The 21,740-nt window shown below is 42.9% G+C and overlaps 5 protein-coding genes across 8 annotated transcripts; 1 reads left to right on the forward strand and 4 right to left on the reverse strand.

Annotated features, from left to right (window-relative positions):
• Positions 1–147: 147 nt before the first annotated feature.
• On the reverse strand, positions 148–3,349 carry LOC110848010 (chitin deacetylase 1). Of its 2 annotated transcripts, none has more exons than XM_035849937.1 (10): positions 3,109–3,349; positions 2,777–2,927; positions 2,584–2,677; positions 2,398–2,511; positions 1,985–2,105; positions 1,606–1,896; positions 1,148–1,538; positions 691–943; positions 456–558; positions 148–382 (listed from the first exon to the last, which is right to left on the reverse strand). In XM_035849937.1, the coding sequence occupies exons 1-10, from the start codon at positions 3,155–3,157 to the stop codon at positions 360–362; spliced, it is 1,590 nt and encodes a 529-aa protein (XP_035705830.1). In that variant the 5' UTR covers positions 3,158–3,349; the 3' UTR covers positions 148–359. The 2 variants fall into 2 exon arrangements, with proteins under 2 accessions (XP_035705830.1, XP_021950794.1); XM_022095102.2 differs by having other exon boundaries at positions 697–943; positions 3,109–3,321.
• A 229-nt stretch (positions 3,350–3,578) lies between these two features.
• LOC110848009 (NPC intracellular cholesterol transporter 1) lies at positions 3,579–9,239 on the reverse strand. 2 transcript variants are annotated; one of them, XM_022095100.2, is made up of 12 exons: positions 9,060–9,239; positions 8,893–8,997; positions 8,420–8,828; positions 7,987–8,296; positions 7,753–7,916; positions 7,516–7,695; positions 6,950–7,454; positions 5,876–6,844; positions 5,563–5,793; positions 4,908–5,412; positions 4,354–4,689; positions 3,579–4,123 (listed from the first exon to the last, which is right to left on the reverse strand). In XM_022095100.2, the coding sequence occupies exons 2-12, from the start codon at positions 8,971–8,973 to the stop codon at positions 3,827–3,829; spliced, it is 3,987 nt and encodes a 1,328-aa protein (XP_021950792.1). In that variant the 5' UTR covers positions 8,974–8,997; positions 9,060–9,239; the 3' UTR covers positions 3,579–3,826. The 2 variants fall into 2 exon arrangements, with proteins under 2 accessions (XP_021950792.1, XP_021950793.1); XM_022095101.2 differs by lacking the exon at positions 7,516–7,695.
• Positions 9,240–9,273: 34 nt separating this feature from the next.
• Positions 9,274–10,483, forward strand: LOC110846230 (ADP-ribosylation factor-like protein 1). The gene is made up of 5 exons (XM_022092905.2): positions 9,274–9,407; positions 9,466–9,544; positions 9,604–9,709; positions 10,013–10,266; positions 10,323–10,483. The coding sequence occupies exons 1-5, from the start codon at positions 9,404–9,406 to the stop codon at positions 10,420–10,422; spliced, it is 543 nt and encodes a 180-aa protein (XP_021948597.1). The 5' UTR covers positions 9,274–9,403; the 3' UTR covers positions 10,423–10,483.
• Positions 10,484–12,931: 2,448 nt separating this feature from the next.
• Positions 12,932–16,471, reverse strand: LOC110845737 (myocyte-specific enhancer factor 2A). Of its 2 annotated transcripts, XM_022092221.2 has the most exons (6): positions 16,333–16,471; positions 15,357–15,529; positions 15,148–15,265; positions 14,479–14,829; positions 13,891–14,323; positions 12,932–13,674 (listed from the first exon to the last, which is right to left on the reverse strand). In XM_022092221.2, the coding sequence occupies exons 2-6, from the start codon at positions 15,522–15,524 to the stop codon at positions 13,251–13,253; spliced, it is 1,494 nt and encodes a 497-aa protein (XP_021947913.1). In that variant the 5' UTR covers positions 15,525–15,529; positions 16,333–16,471; the 3' UTR covers positions 12,932–13,250. The 2 variants fall into 2 exon arrangements, with proteins under 2 accessions (XP_021947913.1, XP_035705831.1); XM_035849938.1 differs by lacking the exon at positions 16,333–16,471 and having other exon boundaries at positions 15,357–15,903.
• LOC110846568 (G-protein-signaling modulator 2-like) lies at positions 16,333–21,215 on the reverse strand. The gene is made up of 11 exons (XM_022093365.2): positions 21,065–21,215; positions 20,923–21,003; positions 20,720–20,853; positions 20,524–20,659; positions 20,292–20,434; positions 19,969–20,208; positions 19,728–19,907; positions 19,175–19,520; positions 17,460–17,673; positions 17,158–17,363; positions 16,333–17,088 (listed from the first exon to the last, which is right to left on the reverse strand). Exons 1-11 carry the CDS (start codon positions 21,065–21,067, stop codon positions 16,876–16,878), a joined length of 1,896 nt encoding a protein of 631 aa, XP_021949057.1. The 5' UTR covers positions 21,068–21,215; the 3' UTR covers positions 16,333–16,875.
• Between the last annotated feature and the right edge of the window lie 525 nt (positions 21,216–21,740).

The raw sequence follows: 21,740 nt of genomic DNA on the forward strand, positions 1-21,740 counted from the left end.
AAAAATACAAAAATCCATGACAACGAATGATAAATGAATTCCATGGAAATATCATACTCCAAAATAAATTCAATTTTTTAAGCAAATAAACCACAAAATTTCCATGACAACCTTAAAAAAATCCCCATAACAACACCCCCACTGATATATAAATTCCACAAAAATATATTTATTGTTTCCACAAAAAAATATATAATTTATTCATCATTCTCCACACCAAATTCCTCACACGCACGCGCACACAAAAATTTTTTTATCAGCCTTCTTTTAGTTAAAAAGTGTGTAGAAAAGTAGAAAAAATAAAAAACCAATGGCTTTAATATAGGAAAATTGCATAAGATCCGTGTAATTTCTTTTATTTAGAAGAAGCCGTCGCCAGTGGCTGCAATTAAAAAATTAGTAATTAATTTTTTATTTATAACCATGGCAACCAATAAAAAAAATAATCCACTCACGATCATTGAGCCACGGATAGTTATTTGGACACCGCATGCACGTGTGGAGTCTGATGGTCTCCCCCGGAAGCTCTTTCGACGTCAGGCTGCAGCTGTTCGGGTTCTATGGATACACGATAAAAAAATTTCAATTTCCATGGAAACAATCACCACGGTTACTAAAACAGTTTCTCTATGGAAATAGTAACCATGGCAACCACCCTCTGTGATACTAAAAACCCAAAACGAACTATACATTTACCAAACAAGAGCGTCCTTCTGGGACGTCGCACTTGTCCTTCCACGGGTCGAAGGATTTCACTTCCGTTTTGGTCCGTGGGTTCTGCATCCATTGGATCACTTGGGTGTTTGTTACGAAATAAACGTCCTCGTGTTTTTCCAATACTTCGTCAATCCAAAAAGTGAAGGCCTCCAGGAACTCGGGGTTGTTCTTGAGCCAGGCGGCGTGGAAATAGAGGCCCATGGGGGCGCGGTTTTGTTGGTAGTGTCTGTGGAGTTAAGGGAATTGGTTGGCATGGTGATTTTATTTTGGTTGTCATGGAATTATTATTTTTTAATCAGTTTCCATGGAATTTTTCTAAGAAATTTCCATGGAAACTCTAAGCTCTTATTAGAAATTTAAGTATCCATGGAAATAATTTAAAAAATAATTAGAGTTTCCATGGAAAAACTAAAAATAAAATTACGCTCACCTGTCAAAGTTATAATTCAAAAAGTTATAAAACTGATCCCCCGTGAGGATGTTGTTACAGGAATCCACCATGGCGCACCCGGGCAAATCCTCATCGATCGTGGGGTCCTCCCTCCGATCCAGCTCGTTCATGACCATTTCCCAAACAGCGTGGCTCCTCGTGGGACAATTTTGCAGGTTGCCATGACATTTATGTGGCATCCTAAAGTACATCGTGTACGGCCAGAGGGGTGGATTCGTGAGACTCGCCGTTACCGTGGAATCGTAGAGAAATGCCTGCTCCTCCATCATCACGAATTGGTTGTTGCCTCCCACGCGGAGGTACGGCGCGCGGATGCCGACGACCGAGTTGTCCGAGATGTTGGCGAATTTCTCCACTATTATTCTCATGCCTGTTGAGTCAGAAATTGGTGATTAAGCCCCGTTTGCAGGTGGGAAATTCGAAAAAAATAAAATTACCGGCCATCTCCTTGGCCCAATCATCCACGGTGGCGTTGGACCAGAAATTTTCATCCCCATTGTGCGTGATGGAGTGGGAGGCGATTTCGTGGCCCCTTCGGTGGAGTTCTTGGACAGCCGAGTAATTCGCGTATTTATGCGAGAGGAAAAAGGTGGCTTTTATTTGGCAGCCGTTCGGGTTTTTCCGTTTTTGGGTAAAGATTTCTTTGTATAATTCGATGTTGTTGTTGTTCACGGCGTCGTCAAAGGTGATGGTGATCATCTGGGGGACGGAGGTGGGGGGGAGGTCGCCTAAGAATTTTAGAGAAAATTTGGCTTAAATTGCTTGATTTTTTTTTAAAAAACCGAAAAAATCCAAGTGAAAACGCGGCTTTATTACCAGGGATGGCCGTTCCGTCCTCGGAGCAGAAGCAGTCGGGGAGGACGCAGACGCTTTTGTCGCAGGGTGGGGCCCGGTTAGGGTCGTGGTTTATGTCGCAGTAGGTCTCGTCCGAGCCGTCCTGTTGTTGGCATAGAAATTTATTTATATTGTTGGCATGTAAATATAGTAGTTATGGAAATGCATTTAGTATTTATGGATAAATAATTATGCAAAGTAACCATGGAAAATATAGTAACCACGGAAAAATATAGTAACCATGGAAAAGCATAAAAACCATGGTAATAAAATTGGAATATGAAAAGTAACCATGGAAAAATCCAAAAAGTAACCATGGAAAAATAAAGCAACTATATAAGAGTATATTTATAGTAACCATGGAAAAATAATAATATCAGTAATAGAATACCCACCGCACAATCCTTCTCCCCATTACAGAACAGTGTCCTCTCGATACACGTCCCATCCCCGCAGGCCAGGCTCCCATCGGCGCACAAGGGTTCGTCCGTGTACAGCAGCGGCTTCACCTGGAACCCAAAAGTGAAAGTGTCTTGGTTACAAAAATAGCCCACATTAACCCACAAAAAAATAGGTCACACCTTTTTCTCCTTGGACTTTTTGGCACAGTTTTTCACCTGGTCCTTCCAATCGCAGGTCTGCTTCTCGATGTCGAAGGCCAGCCCGGCGGGGCAGCTATAGTTACGAAATTATGATTTAGTTTCCATGGAAATTGTTATTACGTTTCCATGGCAATATAATTTTAAAAACAAGTTTCCATGGAAACCCACTCACCGAATGGCCTGCAACCCACTCGTCGTACATTGAATCACATCCCTGCACGAGTCCCCCTCCCCCGCGACCAACCTGAACCACTCCCCCGCCTCCTTTTCCTTGCAAAGTTCCTTTTCAAACTCTTCACTCTCTTTTGTAACCTCTGCGCCGGCTGTGTAGTAGAGTAACCATGGCAACCACACATATTATTATTGGCAACCAATCGAGGAAGTGAAAGGATATAATTTAGTCATAATTTATGCTGAATTTTATACAAGAGAGAGAGAGTGCATGCAAATGTGAAGGGATTGATTTTAAGAAATTTTAACGTTTCCATGGAAACGTAGACTTACCGCAGAGGTGCAAAATCAGCGTAGTTACGAGCAAGATGCGGAACTTCATTTTTTTTATGGTAGTAAAATTTGTGGATTAAATTAGCGTTGCTATGGCGACTGTGACGAGAAGTAAAGTAGTCCAACGTCCAAGAGGAAGCAGGACTGAAATGAGACTGACGATGAAGAAGAAGAAGGAGATAGAGAAGTTGGTGGTGCAGTTTTGTAACCACGACGACGAGGAATAATATCTCAAGGTGCGTCGTTGTAAAGAGATTGTGAGGTTGGTATGGTGATTTTAGTAGAGATGAAGAAGAGATTGTATATTTGGTTACTTAGGAATTTCCATGGAAACTAGGAGATAGTGGTGACTGGAATTCATTTGCATATAATAATGAGGAAGTTACTAGGAGAGTGGAGAGAGAGAGGTCATTGGTTGCTATGGAGATTTGTGGTGATTGTGTTGGTATGGAGATTTTCTGTTGTGGAGATTTTGAGATAAAAGTTTATTGCACACGAGGGTATAAAAGTTGTCTTGGTAATAAATATAATAAATTAATTTTTATACAATTTTTTTCCATGGAAATAGTCACGTATATTTTCCATGGAAACGTAAATAATTTATATAAATTATCCATGGTAACGCATTACACTGAGCCCCTTGGCCCCAACCCCGGCACGAAGCTGGCCCTCCTCAGATCATAGACCAAGCCCGCCCCCCTGGAGGCCCTCCTCCCCCTCACCACCACCCCCTCGGCCCCACGAAACTGAGTAAAACGGGGAGAAAGACGAGGCCATGGGCAGCGCCGAATAGGACGATTCCCAAATACATTCGAAAGTAGAAAACGCGAAAGATTTGGCTCTTGGCGAATCCGAGGACGATTATGCCGCCGAATTTCGTTAGGGTTATTCCTGAGAGGACCGAGGAGCCCATGTTTATTAAGGAATCTTGGGAGCGGGAGAGGCGGGTGGGTTCCGGGGAGGTGAGGAAGGCGTGGACGATGTGGGTACAGAATTCGACGGAGATTCCCACGGCCTGTGGGGGGGTTTAATTTTTTTATTTCCATGGTAACTGGTTTTTTTATTTTCAAAAAATTCCCGTGGAAACTTAAATTTTCATGGTAACCGTTTTTTTAAATTTCCATGGAAACTACGATTTTTTTTATTTCCATGGAAATCATTTTCATTAAATTCCATGGAAACTGATGCTTTTATAAAAATCTCCATGGCAACAAAAAATTAATGTATAAAAAAATTCCAACTCACCATAACGAGATTGACCAAACTGACGGCATTGAGGGAAATCCCCCACCAGTACATCATCCCCCCCAAGTCCACCAAAATCATGAAAATCGTCGTCAAGACAACCATCGCAGCCACGAGATTGAACCCCGTGAGGACAAAAACCACGATGAAAATGGTCGTCAAGGAGATTGCCATGGATTTTATCGTGTCGCTCCACATTGTCAAATATTGCTCGTAAAAAACGTAGAAAATCGAGTAGGGAAATACTTCGTGTGGCCCGTGGGAAGTGTTGTTGTTCAGCATTCGGGTTATGTTGGCGGAGATGAGGCGGGCCGTGGAGAGGGCGGAGGTGTAGTCCTGTGGATTTATGATAGTTTTTTATTAGTTTCCATGGCAATGGGAGTTTTTAAAATTTGCATGGCAACATTAATTAAATATTTCCATGGCAACAAATAAATAAATTTCCATGGCAACTTTAAAAATAAAATTCCATGGCAACATTAATTTAATTTCCATGGCAACATTAAAATTTAATTTCCATGGCAACAAATAAAATCTCCATGACAACCCCTCACCTCCGACGACTTCAAAATCCCATGATACGTCATGAAATAGCTCGTCTCCGCTACGGACCTCCCCCCCATCGTCTCATACTTAACGGCCCCCCCAAACGCCGCATGCCCCCCCTTTGGACAGTCCTCATTGGGATTATCCCTCAAGAAAAAACTCAGATACCTCTCAAAATCCCCCTCCCCCACGCCCCCCTCCGGATCAACCTCAATATCACAGGGCTCGCAATTTATCCCTCCAGAATTAGGACAGAACCCTCCATCCGTCCGATTCCGCTTGCAGCAGTTCGCGTTGCCCGCCCAGTCCAGATAGTCGTCGATCCAGCTGGAAGTGGGTTTTGCGATGAGGGTGACGTTCGGGATTTTCGAGGCGGAAAATATTTGGGAAACTAAAGAGTGGGGGTTGGACCCGGCCCGGATGAGGTTTTGGGAGGAGGGGGAGGAGTAGTTGTAGGGGGATTTTACTATAAAATAGACTGGGGGGCCGATGGAGAGGTAGGAGTTTAGTGAGCTGGAATTTAAGAAATTTAGGGTTTTTATTTTAATTTTTGTGCAATGGGGGTGTTCACGTTGGGGTTTTTTTATTAAATCATCGTGGGATTGGTATATTATCTAATATCGTGAATACCCCTAATACGAAAAAATAGCAACTCCGACTCACCGAAAATACTCCAAAACATAGGAATCCTCCGGCATGCTCAACTCCTGCTCCAGCCCGACGCTGACCTTATGTAACAGGCTGAAACTGAAGCAGAACCAGCCCAAAAACACCACTAAAACGGCAATCCGCACGTAAAACCTGGATAAAAACGGGGCGTAGTAGTTTCGAAAAGCCTTGTACAACGTGGAGTCCTTGTGGGTTGAGGTTTTGGTTTTAGGGCTTCCGCGGAGGCTGCAGAAATACAGAAATTACTTCGTCAGGCCCGATGGAATAAAAAATTAAAAAAAACTTCGCCAAGCCCCTCTCGACTCACCAACAAACCACATCGACCCTCTCCCCCCTGGCCCTCCTCCCATCCAAGGCCATCAAACTAACAAACAGGGTAATTTGCAGCAAGAAATCCAGAATCAACGCCAACCCCGCGTAAAAAGCAAAGGCCCGAACAGCTGGCATGTCACTTAATCCTCCTAAAAAGAAGCACAAACTCTCCGAAACGGAACTGAGTAAAATACTTGGTCCCACCTCCCCCACGATCCTCCCCAAGTGCTCCGCGTCCGTCTCCTTGTCTAATTTTGCGTTCCTCTGATAAGTTTGAGTCAGGATAAAAATATTATCCACGCCCACGGCCAAGACTAAAAACGGGATGACTTCTATGATGATTAGCGTGGCGGGGATTTTCAAATATCCAAAGATTCCTATAGAACAAGCGACGGAGGATAAAACTATGGTTACGCCGGCTAATCCCAGGGTGATTTTAGAGTCGATGAAAAATCGGCGAGGCGTCGTGAATTCCCCTAATGACAGGGCGATGTAGAGGAACATTACAAAGTAGGAAATTAATACTGTAGAAATTTCCCCGTGGGATTCCCGCTCGAGTTCGTCTTCGATGGAGCGTTCGGAATTAAAGGCGATTTTTACTAGGGACGAGTTTTGGTGGGAGGTGTAGTTCTTCATGAATTTTATGAATTCCAACTCCCATTCCAGTGCGGGGAGATTTTCTGTAGAATTGTAGTGATTGTTGATTATTAGGGTTATAATGGCGGTGGTGGCGTTTGAGTAGTGGGGAAGTTGAGGGAGCTGTTGGCCCGCTGGGATGAAGCCTCCCAGGACGACGGCGGGGTCGATTGGCCCGCCGTAGGAGCCGAGGCAGGACTGGTGGAGTTGGGTCGAGTCTTTTGGGGAGGTCGGGTTGTGGGAGCAGAATTTGAAGTGGTCGAGATAGTTGTCCGTGGGGGTTGTGGTGTGGAGGGTGGTGAGGTTCGATTGCCAGTACTCGATGGGGCTGCAATCAGGGGGAAAGAATTTTTTTTAGCGGACGGACATTCACTCGGTTACGTAAGATTTATAAAAAAAACGGACACACATCCACCCAGCCAAATAATCCTACCTCATGATGACGCACTCCTTCAACCCAGGCGCCAGAGGCATGTAACAAATGTCCTTTAGCATCACTCCATTTTCACTCTTAAGTCCTTTCAGCTGATCCTGCAACCACACCAACTGCTCCAAAAACTCCATCCTAAAAACAGGCCCAAATGACTCCAACCCTTCACTCGTGTTGTGCCAAATCCTCGCATCCTTCTCCAAAGAAGTGATAATTATCTGCGCCGTTCGGTAAAAAGGTTCGAAATTCCTATCGAAATATTCCTTTTCAATTCTCGAACGTGAGTTTGGCGAGGCCCAGAGTTCCACCGGATTGGTTGTGATTTCCAAGTGGCGAATCCCGTTGGTTGCCATGGCGATGAGGAGGAGCGTGGGGAGGATTATGAACGTGGGGTGGGAGGCGGAGAAGGTGCCGATGGTGGTGAAGAGGGTGCGGAGGAGGTGTTCGAAATTTTGCGACAATTTTGAGAAAAGGGTGGGCATGTGGGGGGAGGGGTGGGGGGTGTGGTCTGCAAATTAGAAGAGTATTTTAGGGTGTTTCTATGGGGTTAGGTTAGTTGTCATGGTAACCAGTTATTATTAGTGAGGCGGAGTCGTTGTCAGGGTCGTTGTTAGCAGCGTTGTCATCGTTACCAGCACCGTTGTTATCGTCGTTGTTACCATGGTTACCATCGTTACCAAGGTCACTAGCACCGTTGTCATGGTTACTGTCGTCACCATCACCGTCGTCATGGCAAATAAGCGTATTACCTAAATAAATTATAAAAATTTACAAAAAAAACCATGGAAACTTCAAAAAAAACTCACCATCTCTCCTAAAAACCAGCACCAAAACGACTATGACCAAACTCCCTAGTAACCAAACGGTTGCCATGACAACGTCCCAGCCATCACGACCCCACAGCAAAAAATCCTCTTTCTTAGGTGGGAACTCGGGCGCGGCGGGACAGGCGTCCGCGCAGTCAACGCAACTTATAGTAAAAAATTATTTTAGTAACCATGGCAACTAAAAAAAAATAAAAAATAAATCACTCTGCCAACCTGCACGCCCTCCCCCCCACCTTGACCCCACAACTGAACGTCTCCCCCGAGATGGGCTCCACCCCCGGGATCGTCTCGTTATCACCAACGTAAATATATTTAATGTCGAAAGGACTGAACCCATTGGTGGTCGATCCCATGTAGTCGTACCACCGCGCAGGCGTGCAGCGGTACGCGCCCCAGGGGCCGCAGAGGAAGTCCATCGCGGGCCCGTTCGTGGAGGACATTATCACAGAGCGGCAGGACTCGTAGGTGGAGGTGGTGTACTCGGTGGAGATGTGCGCGGTGAGGGTCGTGATTTGCTTTTTTTCTACGGTAACCATGGAAATGTGGTTTTAGTTGGCATGGTGATATGTAATATACAAATTGGTTGCCATGGTGATATATTATATAAAAATGGTTGCCATGGCACCGAAAAAAAAATAAAACTCACCCTCCCAGTCCACCACCCCGGTGGCATTCAAAAACCGACTCTGCCTGGGAGAACAGGCCAGCTCACAAAAAGCGAGTCTAAAATTATGGTAGCACCCCGGGCACCTCCCCACAATTGACTGCGGGAGGACAAGATTATTCACTAAATCGTCAACTTGGTCGCCATCGCAACAGAGATTCGCTCCTTCCCTGGCGACGAGTTCAGGGCAGGCGGACTGGAGTTTTTCGAGGGGGCCCGTTTCCAAGGGGAGGGGGGGTCCTGTATAGAGACAATTTAATGTTTGGGAGGGGTCACTGGGGGAGGGGCCGCAGTGGCCGCGCATGATGCAGGTGGGGGTAGAGGGTAGTTGCGTAGTCCCCAGAGTGGGCGTGCTGGTCGGGAAAGTCGTAAAAACCTCCGTGGTGGTTTCCTTGGCAACGAAAAAAAAATTAATTAAACAGTCTCCATGGAAATAAAATCCTCAAAAAAATTACCTCCTGCTCCGTTGTGGTAACACCTCCCCTGACTTCCCCCCATGGCACCAATAAAAAAAATAAAAAGCAGAAAATCTCCATGGCAACGTCTTATCACACCAACGTCTGAAACGAAAATGACTTCACTCAAAACAAAAATAACCAAGTAATGAAGAACAGGAAGTTACCTTAGCTACGCAAAAATAAGTTGCGAGTTTCCATGGCAAAATAAATCTGGTTGCCATTGACAATGACCTTAATTTTTATGGCCACTTCTTATGCAATGAGATTCTATACTACCTTCTCAAGGAAGACGAGTCCTGGGTACTTTTTAGCAGTTACGTCACCATGGAAACTGCATGGAAATTAATTTAATTAATTTATTAAAAAAACCAGGGTAACCGAGAGGATTGGCGGGTGTTGGAAATTCAACTATTTCTCAGGCAACAGCAGGAGCAGGAGAAGTAATAAAAAAAATGATGTGGAATTGATTTATTTATATAGAATTTGTTGCCGTGGATACGTTAAAAAAATGGGTTAGTTTAATTTACTTAATTGGGTGTTTAATTAAATTAAATTTAAATAATTACCCAGGGAACCTAATAACCTATTTAAAGTCATTTATTGGTGGGAGGGAGATGCGGATCCTCATTCTGGGTTTAGATGGGGCTGGGTAAGTACTTATTTTAACGGTGTGTGTAATTATTTGATTTAATTTTTGTGTTTCCATAGAAAAACGACAATTTTATACCGTTTGCAAGTTGGGGAGGTGGTCACGACGATCCCGACGATCGGGTTCAATGTGGAGCAGGTGCAGTATGAAAACTTGACCTTTCAGGTGAGTGTTTCCATGGTGACCAGGGGGAAGTTTTTAGAGTTGGGGATTATGTAGGCGTCGTGTCGTGTGTCTGTTCGTTCGTCTTAAGTCTCGTTAAAGTTATCCTATCGAGTTGGATTTTGGGATAAATGGGGTGTGGGAAAATGGGGGGTCAAGTTAAAAGATGGGTCAGGTGGGTGGTCCCCCTGGGGGCATTGGAGTGGGCGAATCACCAAAAATCTCTACAGAAAAAAAATCCCAAATCCACCCTGACTCGGGCCAAATCCACTACTCACCTAACAAATTCTCTAATTCCCTACCTAGGTCTGGGACCTCGGGGGCCAAACCTCCATCCGGCCCTATTGGCGCTGTTACTATGCCAACACGGACGCGATTTTATACGTCGTCGATTCCGCGGACCGGGATCGCATAGCAACGAGCAAAGCGGAGTTGGTTGCCATGCTGGGGGAGGAGGAGCTAAAATCCGCCATTCTGGTCGTCCTGGCGAACAAGCAGGACATGGAGGGGGCTCTTAGTGTTTCGGAGGTTTATCAGGCCTTGGGGTTGGAGCAGTTGAAGTCAGTGTTTTTATTTTTTTTGGTTGACATGGTTACTAATTTTTGTGTGTGTGTAGGTCTCGAACATTTCAAATTTTCAAAGTATCCGCGCTAAAAGGTCAAGGCTTGGATGAGGCGATGCAGTTTTTGAGCGAGAGTCTGAAGAATAGGAAGTAGTGATGATTTTTTTATGGTTTCTATGGAAATGAGAAAATAAATTATTTTGAGTATTATATTATTTATGTGGAGGGGGGGAGTTTTATTAATTTGTTGTTATTATTATTGGGGGTGTTCATTGTGTGGGTTGAAATGGGGAGGAAGGAAGGGGCAAGTGAGTGCCCCTATTGATATAACGATGATGAGGTAACACACCGACGGACGGAGAGTCACGCGGCTACATAAGAGATATAATTTATGGAGGGTCCCTTATGCCAAAAAAAATAATCTACCCTGACTCGGGCCACGTCCAATCCAATTTCGGGCCAATTCTAAGCTATGTATTTTTACATATTATTATTTGACATCAGCTCGAGACGGAGAGTAAAGACGTGTGGTCTTTCTTTCATCTTTTTCATCAAGTTCTAAGGTGAGGAAGTGCACTTAAAAGTATTAAACAAGCTCCCCCCGCTACACAGATAATTTTGCTTCGCCTGAGCTGTCTACTGCATGCAAAGTCGCTCATTCATTCTCCTTTTTAGGAGAAGACCAATTTTCCATGTTATCTTTGTGCTTATGGAAATAAGAAATAAGATAAGAAAAGTCGTCTGAACGATCACATAACTCGTGCTCATAGTGGAAATGAACCATCCTTTCTTTGTGACCAGTGCCCAAAGACGTATCTTGTTAGTGAGAATTTACAAGCGCATAAGAAGCAAATGCACTCGGCAGAAGCAGTAAAAATAATTGCTTGTCCATACTGCACCACGGGGAAGAAGTACAAAGGGGTCTTTAATCTCAACGCCCACATTAGAGTTCAACATAGCAAAGAACCGAAACCAGTAGAGAGGAAAAAATTTATTTGCGAATTGTGTGGTAAAGCTTATACCAGTGTACAGGACCTCAAGCAGCACATGCAGAAAGTACATTTGAATACTCATGCACCCAGTATTTGTGACATTTGTGGGAAAAAACTGTCGGATTCAAAGAGTCTAAAAAAACACAAGTTATCTCAGCATCAAAAGTCGTATCAGTACAAGTGTGAATTATGTGGGAGTGGCAGTTTGTTCAAAAGTCATCTCATTGCTACCACTAGCTCACTCCCTGCTCTCACCTCGGACAGTTTTACTAAAAATTGTACCAAAGTCATTGATAAAGTCATGGTTATAATTTCAGGAAAAGTTTGTTAATCCACACGTTTCATTATTATTAAACCAAGAGAGCAATAAAACAAGTGAAAACTGATTCCCATCACATTTTGGCCTCCAATTCCGTCCACTGATAACAACGGTTCAACTGTAAATGTGGGAGAAATATGGTTAAAGCAGAGCGAGATATTTGTAGATTATCCTCATCTAAAAACTCCATTTTTTGTCAATCCGGATGCGAAAGGTAATCCACAAAATGCCCGATTTATGCATATTTTCGCTGAAAGTGAATGTTCAGATACATACGTAAATTCACCAACTTGTCTTCCATTTTGCAGGGTATTACCGTGTTATGTATGATCCTGAGATATTTGATAGCATTCAACAGCAATTATCCACCAACCATTCCGCCATGCTTCCCGTAACCAAGAGTCAACTTATGACTACTTTGCTCTTTCGTTTGCAAGTATCTACTTATGAAAATTTAAAGAAATTAACTTTACATTTTTCAAAACCATTTTTCTATGTTTCTCTCAGAATATGTACAAATTTCTGCTGCACTAAACTTGACAAGATACCTAGAAAATGAGAGATCGTTAGTTGTCTGGTCCAGCGTGGTAGCAAATTTTAACCGAATTTACAGCCGGATAAGGGACACCAACTATTTACCCAAATTTCAGGTGATTCGACTAAAAAAGAGTGATGTTTTCTTCGCCAAATTGTTAGAATTATTCACATGCTACAAATTATGCAGGAATGAACACTTTGAGTAAACTGATCCCAGCTTGGAATGCATCCCTCTGTGACTTGGACAACAATTCAAAAGTTGACCGATGACGGAAAAGCGACGCGCATTCTCTTTTACTTGACCATATTTGCCTTTATAAACCATGCGCCGAGTTGTCCAATGACAGAATGAATTCTTGGAAAAATCATAATAAACCGTGAGTAAAATCTAATTACAGAGCTGCAGTGATTATGTATCTACAATTATGTTCGCACAATTATCAATTGTCCATGTTTTACATATAAAACAGGATACCTGCAAATGAGCAAAGCACACTTTTTTGTGCATTCGTAGCCACAACAGAACTTACTAAAATTCCATTATCAACATCCAAATCGCACCCTAATTCCGCTTCTAACGAATTCAAATTTATGAAATATCTTCCAAAAAGCTTTTCGAATTCGTGCCAATTTTTTCGCGTGTTAAAAATTTGTGCTAAAATTTTGTGCCAATTTTGTGCCAATTTTTGTGCCAAAATTTATGCCAAAATTTATGCCAAAATTTTATGCTAAAATTTGTGCCAAAATTCATGCCAAAATTCATGCCAATTTCCTGCCAAAATTTCAGCACACTTTTTCAAAAAAATCCATACCAATTTTCCAACAACAATTTATTATTTTATCCACTCATCAACACACAGATAAATATACACAAATATATATATAACATTTATATATTTTTAAAATATTTCCATAGCACCCCTTAAAAATATGTCCATTCACAAAAAAGCACACTCTTGTATAGCACGCACACTTTTTACACTCCTCCCCCCTCGCCCCCCATTAAAAACCTGCATCCTTAAAAAAACTCTAAACACACAATAAAAAAACCACCCAAAAAACAAATAAAAAAAACACTAATAAAAAACTGGCCTCATTAAAAAAACGAAAAAAAAACTATGGCAACAACGAAAATTAATTCCACTCATTTCCGCGACTCCTTTTGTTTGGTGGGGCTGTTTCTATGACGACGCGATTTGGTGATTGTTGTTGGTTTCGGATTAAATCGGAATAGTTTTGTAAAATGGCGGCTGCGGCGGCGGTGGCGCTGGACGCGCTGGTCGCCGAGGGAGGAGCGGGATGGTTGTCATGGAGATACTCGTTCTCGGAGGAATTTTGGGAATCTACGTCTAAATCAATCTCGGATTTTATTGGATGAGTCATCGAGTGGGGGTGGGGGGGAGGGTGGGAGGGGGAGTGTTGGGGGTGGGGTTTTTTGGACGGAAGGTAGAGGTGGGTCGTGGGGGGTGGTTGGTGGGTGGGGTGGTGATGGGGGGAATGTTGAGGGGATGATCCGGGGGAGGGTCCTCGTGGGGGGGTCCCAGGGGTTGTTAGGAGACTGCGGGGAGAGAGAGAAGAGGTTATTAGTTTTTGGTTGTCATGGTGATTTTTTTTTGTTGTCATGGTGATAGTTTCCATGGAAACAATTTCCAAAAAACCGTTGCCATGGAAATATTTACAATGGAAACGAAACGGTTGTCATGGTAACAAAAACGGTTGCCATGGATACTTAAAAAATCACCATGGAAACTTAAAAAAAAGAAAAAAAACTCACCCCTGCTGTTGTTGCTGTAGCAACTGCCCCCCACCCTGCCCCCCTCCACCCCCACCCCCACCTTGCTGTTGCTGCATCCCCAACTGCACGGCCAACTGCTGTTGTTGAGCCACCTGTTGCGCCAGGACCCAATGATGCGCGGCGGCAATGGCCTGATTGTGGTTGCTATGCGACTGTTGTTGTTGTTGCTGTAGCAACAGATCCGCTTGGAAATCCTGTTGTTGGAAATATGGCTCCAAAAGACGTTTATTTGTGGAAAACGTTTGTTGCGGGGATGGCGACGTGGGGGACGTTGCTGGGGACGAGTCGTTGCCATAGCAACCCTGCTGTTGAGAGGAAGAATTGGTCGTTGTCATGTCGATTATTATTGGTCCCGTGGGGGTTGAGTTGGAGGTTGCCGTGGTTACAGGAACTTGTTGTTGCAGGCAGATGTCTAAATTTTTATTTTTTATTATTTAGTTGTCATGGAAATATTTAATTTTTTGGTTGTCATGGAAATATGAAATTTTTGGTTGTCATGGAAATTTAAATTTATGGTAACCATGGAAATATTAAATTCGGTTGTCATGGAAACAAAAAAAAACTCACCATCCGATTGATTTGAATTCCCCCCACTCCCCCCACCCCCACCTTGACCTTGCCCCCCTTGACCCCCTCTGCCAATTTGTAACAATTCATTGGTTCCAAAATTATACCCTCTTTCATTTGGAATCACGCTTCGTGGTGGTCGTAGCAACAGCGAGGCGTAGTCGTCGTCTTTTTGGAATTTCTGTCCCCCGCCCCCTCCGCCCCCACCCCCCGTCGTGGGGGAGTAGTCCATGTTCTGGTGGATCTGCTGCATGAGGAGGGAGGAGGTTGAAGGGTGGTGGGTGGGGCTGGACAAGTCCTCCTGGGTTTGTGTGGGGGGGGACGTGGGGCAGTCGTCACCGTCGCTGAGTCCTGCGTAGAAAGGGGAAAAAACATTTTTATTTTTAGTGAAACTATGGTAACGATTGATATTTTTTTTTATATAAAACCATGGTAACGATAATTTTGGATAAGTTAAAAATCCATGGCAACGATTAATTATTGTTAAAATCCATGGCAACGATTAAAAAGCATGACAACAAATAATTTTTAAAAAACCTTGGCAACAATTGTAAAAAAATATTATCCCCATGGCAACGATTCATTTTTTTATAAACCCATGGCAACGATTAATTTATAAAACCATAGCAACAATATTTAAAAAATATAAAAAAAACCATGGAAACGCACCATTTTTGTGCTCCTTTTTGCTCAACGCCTCGATGATATTCTTATTCGTGAGCGACTCATGGGGCTCATTGTATTCCGTGTATTTCAGCAAAACCTTGTCCATGTCCGTCGACGCATACTGCACACAAAAAATATAACAATTATCACCATGGCAACCATAATTATCACCATGACAACAAAAAAACCCCGTTCCCACGACAACCCCTCACCTGATACAACTTATTACTCGACGAGAAGATGATCAGCGCGATTTCGCAGTCGCAAAGGACGGACAATTCGTAGGCTTTTTTCATCACCCCGAATTTCCGCTTGTTAAACGTCACCTGGCGATTCCGCTCGTCCGTGATTCGCGATATTTGGATCTTCTTGCGGCCCATTTTTTCTATGATTTTATTTAATTATTTGTTAGTTGTCATGGAAATGTTGATATGGAAATAGTATTGGTTGCTATGGTGATTTATGAAGAGACGGAGGAGACGGCGAGGGAGGTGCGACGAGGACGGCGGAGACTACGCGAATGGGAAAAGGTCGGTAATTTTGGGGTTATTTTTAGCTGGGTTGGGCTATTTTTGGAGCAAGAGAGTGACGGAATAAGACTTTGGTATAGTGAGGAAAAGGGTATGCGCTCGGAAAGCGTGTGCTATACACACGGGTTTACGTCAGCAGGAGCAACACCGAATAGGAGGGGAAAGTCGGGAGTCTCGGGTAAAATTCGGGTTGGGTTTCGTCGTCGGTGGAGGGACGTCAGAGAGGAGATTTTACAGAGAATGTGTGGAACTATGGTGATATTTTTTTGTGGGGGGAATTTTTTTTTTCGGTTGTCATGGCAACCGGGGGGGTTATATTTTTTTATATTAAAAATTAATTCACCTGATTGATAAGTTTATAGTAAAAAAAATCACATAGCAACCGATTTTTTTGGAAATTTTGTTGCTATGCAAATTTTATGGAATTTTCTAAAAAATGTAAATCACTCATTTACCCTTAAAATCTATACACTAAAAAACGCCATGACAACCGATAATAAAAAATTATCATAGCAACTAATTTAGTAAATTTTTGTTGTCATGCAAATTGTATAAGAATTTCTAAATTCCTCAAAACAATAAAAACTCCTAAAAAAATCTCCAATTTCCACAAAAATCACCATGGCAACCTAAGAATTCCAAAATTAAAAAAACTCACCCCTCAAACAAATCCTTGACAACACGAAAACTTTGGACTTTCCACAATTTTTAAAACCTCAGAACGACCACCCCCACAGTTTGACCCCCACTTTGAAGAATAAAACGCACCCCGGAGAAAAAAAGGGCACGGGAAATAAAACGTTAAAAATTTGTTTCCTTGGCAACAATAATAAATAAATAAATGAAAAAGCGATGATTTTGTTGAGGGTGTGTGTGTTTGCTGCACAAAAAATGGAAATTCCAAAGGAGTGAAGACGGGCGGTGGGCAGGTGGCGCGGCGGTGGTGTGAGAGATGCGATGTGGAGGTGGATGCAGTGGAAGTTTCTATAGAAATTTGGGATTTTTTTTTTGAGAATTTTAGGGTGGAAATTAGCACAGATTTGGCAATGCAATTTTAGCACGCCAATTTCTGTGCCAATTTCTGTGCTAAAATTTTGGCACAAAAATTTAGCACGCCAATTTTTAGCACAAAAAAAAATCAACACACTCAAAAAAATCCAAACACATCATCAATTTTTATTCCCCTCAAAAAAACCCCGCATCAACCCACGACATTTCTATTGCCATCTTTGATCTCTGCCCTTTGGGAGTCGATCCTTTTGTCCTGCAACCTCGCGATGAGTGAGAAAAAGTCTTCGTCGGGAACGGTGAGGCCGCGGCGCGGTGGGGCCCCCGCGCTTGAACTCGAACTACTTGGCACGATTTCCACGTCGGGGGATTTCAACTCGGAGCGCTGGTCTTCCAGGCGGGAGCCCTATGGTTATTATTATTTAAGTTTTTTTTTAGTTTCCATGGCAACTGTTACCATGACAACCAAATATACCTGACAACGCATGAGCATGTCGAAGAATGCCTCTTCGTCTTCGGTGGTGGAGCCTCCCGCGGTCGCGGCTCCGGTCGCTCCAGTCGCGCTGGCCGCGCCCGCGGCGCCCTCCTCTGGAATCAACTCCGCCCTCTGAGAATCCATCCTTTTCGACTGCATTTCCCAAATCTGGTCCAACAAATCGTCCGAGGAGGTTGCCATGGTTTCTGGAATTTTTATTATTAAATCAGTTGTCATGGCAACAATTTTTTTCTCCATGACAACTGAATTATTTTTTAAATATCGTTCCCATGGCAACGCACCCTTCTTTTTCCTGTTGTCCACGGGGAGGCTGTTTGTCCGGGTGGGTTTGGATTTGTTGGTTTTGAGATCGCAGCGCTGGTCGTCCAGCCGGTCCGCCTGCACTTTCGTCAGCATGTCGAAAAACGCATCCGACTCCTCGTCCTCCGTGGAGGGGGGGTTGTTCAGAAATGAGGTGTTGGGGGGGCGGTGGTGGTGGTGGTGGGGAGGGGAGCACTGCAATTTTTTTAAGAGTTATTTCCATGGTAAATATTGGGATTTTTTTTTGTTTCCATGGCAACCGTTAGGATTTTTTTTGTTTCCATGGAAAATCGCAAAATATTTTTTCATGGAAACTAAATATTTCTGTTTCCACGGCAACCAAAAAAAACAGTTTCCATGGAAATAGTATAAACAAGGTCCCTAAAAAGGGGAAATCTTAGTGAGGGAGTGCAATCACAACTAATAAATAAAATTAGATTGGAGAATTTTTGCATCACCGCTCTCGGTACCATTTTTACTGGATGCAGTATAAATTTTTCTTTGCATACGCATGAATTCTTAGTTTTATTGAATAAATTGAGGAAGGAATACATTTTTACTGTGTAGTGAACGAGAAGTGGGTTAAATTAACTGAGGTAGATATGTAAGATATAATGGCTAAATAATTCTGAGCTACGTATTTGTTTAAAAAAATATACAAATTTCAATTTCATATATTAATTTGGCTACTCTATGCAAAATCATCGAACCTTTTGAGGGAGCAAGTGTTCTATTTAAACGATTAATGCTTCCAGTAATAAAAATGGTACCGAGAGCGGTGATGCAAAAATTCTCCAATCTAATTTTATTTATTAGTTGTGATTGCACTCCCTCACTAAGATTTCCCCTTTTTAGGGACCTTGTTTATTTATAACTTTTAATTGGGGAATTAGATTGTCCATTGGATGACTGCATTGCACTACCCCTTTTCAGTAGTTTGATCCGGAATAATTTTATTAAATTCTGGGTGTTTAAAATTGAATAAATCCGTTATTTCTTAACCGATTTATATCATTTTGGTCAAAATGTCCGGCCTAGATTACTAAACACCAAAAGACCTGATCTGGAGGTGCAAAACCAACAACAATTTCACGCAGTTTACCAAGCATGTTACAGAAGCAACGATTAGTTGTGCTGTTTACAGTTTTGAATGTAATTTGTTTTCAATTTATTAGTCTTGCGTCGTTGTCAATGGCAATGATTCGTATCACGAGCAGGAATTTCTGAACTTCAAATTGGAATAACTAAGCCAATTCTTAACAGATTTTGATATATTTATGCTTTAAATTTTCGGGATAAACTGCCCTACAATTCGTGGGTATCAAACTGTTGATAACGTTTGCTAGTAACTAGCAATAATTACAAATGTGTTTCTAAGGCTACATTTTTGCCCATAATTCCGGTCAAGATCACGTAATCGCTTAGTCGGATCAGATCCCATTTCTACATTATGTAACAATAATCGGTGCAAAATTTGATCAAAATCGGTTGAGAAATGACTGAGATATCGCAGATGGTCACTTTTTTGGGGTGGGTCAAATGCATACTTAGTAATTTTTTTCGTTGTTAGGTATTTGCCTCACTAAGAAAAATGTTTTTGTTGCTATGGAAATAATATTTTTCCATGGAAACTTGTATAAAAATTCAATTTTCCCCATGACAACAAAAACCCAGTTTCCATGACAACCAAACTCACCACGCTGAAACTCCTCCCCTTCGCCTTCCCCGCTCCTCCCCCTCCGCCCGCCTGCTTCCCTAATAATTTCCCATCCGGTGTCATTTTCAAAATGAGGTTCATTTCCTGCATGGATTTCCTCCTGCTCGTGCTCGCTGCGGGCTGCTCCTCCTCGTCCTCGTCCTCCTCCCCCCCGTCGTCGTCGCTCTCCTCGCAACCCACCACGCCCCGCAGGTCACCCACGTTCATGCGCGCCGTGGCCACGCCCATCTGGTCGCCAAGTTCCTGGCTCACCTGGAGGTGCTTTTTGGCGTAGTCCAGAGCGAGCTTGTGCTCGCCTTGGGCCGAGTGGGCGTTCCCGAGGGACCTGCGGTGAGGGAAATTGGTGTTGAATTTGGCATAGGAATTGGCATAGGAAATTGGCGTGCTAAAAATTGGCACGCAATTTTGGCACCAAAATTGGCATGCCAAAATTTAGCACAGAAATTAGCACAAAAATTGGCATAAAAATTTAGCACAAAAATTGGCACGCCAAAAATTTCGCACAAAATTAGCACAAAAATTCTCCACTAACCAATAAGCCCTTCCCTCCCCGACCCGATCCGAGAGCTGAGTGGCAATGTTCAAGTGCCTCAAATGGTACTCAATCGCGAGGGGATAATTCCTTAGCAACGTGTACGTGTTGCCAAGGGAATAACACGCCTGCGCCTCCACGCAACGGTCCGACAGCGTCTGGCTCAGCGTTAGCGACGACCTAATTAATAAAATCGCCATAACAACCATAATCACCATGACAACCACACTTCAAAACTCACAAGTACATCCTGCTCGCCGTTTCAAACTCTCCGGAAAACACGTGGGCATTTCCCAAGTTGGTAAACGCCCTCCTTTGGGCATTCAAGTCCCCGAATTCTTTGGCAATTTCCAACCTTTTGTCATGGTAACCGATGGCTTCTTCGAAATTACCCATTAAATAATGAACGTTGCCAAGGTTACCACAGGCTCGGCCCTCCGCGGGACGGTCAGCGAGGACGCGGGTCAGCTGGAGGTTTTGTCTGTGGGAAATAATTTTTTTTAAAATGGTCGCCATGGAAACAAAAATAAAATGGTTGCCATGGCAACGAAAAAAAAACCTTACTCATAAAACTCCATGGCTTTTTCGAGGCAGTCTTTGACTTCGTCTGGGAATTCTCCGGGGTCCTGTTGCCCCAGGCGACCCACGTGCTTCCCCTTCGCGTGGTAAGCGTTCGCCAGGTTGTACAGCGCTCGGCAACGGGTGACCTGTTTTTTTATTTATTAATTTTTAGTTGCCATGGAAACGAATAAATCGTTGCTATGTAATTTTTTTAAATTGTTGCTATGGACCGCACATCATCATTTAACTGCGTGGCCAACTCCAAGTGCCGCTTGCAGCATAAAATAGCCTCGTCGAATTTTCCCATTAATTTCAAAGTGTTGCCAAGGTTACCGCTCGCTTTTGCTTCGCCCAGTTTGTCCGTCATCGTTCTGCATTTTTTTTATTTTAATTATTTCCATGGAAACATAAAAAATAAAAAAAGTGGTCACCTAGCCAACGTCAAATCATTTCTGTGGAATAAAACGGCTTTTGAGTAGTCGCCAAGGAAAAAATAAGCGTTGCCAAGTTGCGAATAAATTGCAGACAAGGTTTTCAAGTCCTCCGTCCCGCTCTGGATTGCTGCCTGGTAATTTTGGGAAATTTATTGGTTGTCATGGTTACTTAATTTTTAAAATTTCCATGGTGACCAAACCTCAAAGAAAGCAACGCCTGACCGAAAATCCCCGCATTTACAGAGACGTTCCCCTTCCAGTGCGAGGTCCAGAGTGGTGGACTGGAAATTTAAAATTGGTTGTCATGGAAATAAATTTTATAAAATTAATAAAAAAACTCACCATGGTTATTACAGAAAAAACTAAAAAATAATAAATAAAATTCCACTTGGCAAGTCATCAGGATTTTTATAAACAGAGAGAAAATGTGTGTGACGGTTGCTATGACAGCGACCCGCCAATCGATCGCTTAAAAAAATCTCAGTTTACAAAGTGTGTGAAGTGGAGCACGTGTGGATTTTCGTAAATCTAGTAAAATTTCCACAAAAAATCACCATGGAAACAGGTAAATTAATTTCTGGTCCAGCCAGAGAGACGAGAGATCCGATTCGGGACGACGAATATTATTCCGATTTTGTCCGGGTTTTTGGCGAGTGGCGGCGGTTTTTAGGAATTATTGTCATGGAAACTTTATTTATTTCCATAGAAACCAAAATACGGAAAGTGGAAACCATAACATTCCAAGACCCGGATAAGGAGTTTAACCTCAGGAGAAAGCGAGCCCCATCGGTTGCCATGGAAACCAAGTCCCACGCAGCAACGGCCGTAGAACTCGACGCCAAGAAAACCCGCTATGAAATAATGAAATTCGCCACAAATTCCATGGAAACGGGGGAAAAATTACAGGCCGAAGAGCGGATCGTAGTTGAGCTGGGGGGGCGGAGGGGGAAAAATGCGAATATTAATTACAAGTTGCTATTGGTAATTTTATAATAATTTTATTTTTATTCCATAAATT

The sequence above is a fragment of the Folsomia candida genome, unplaced genomic scaffold, assembly GCF_002217175.1.
Source record: "Folsomia candida strain VU population unplaced genomic scaffold, ASM221717v1 Fcan01_Sc003, whole genome shotgun sequence".
NCBI lineage: Eukaryota > Metazoa > Arthropoda > Collembola > Entomobryomorpha > Isotomidae > Folsomia > Folsomia candida.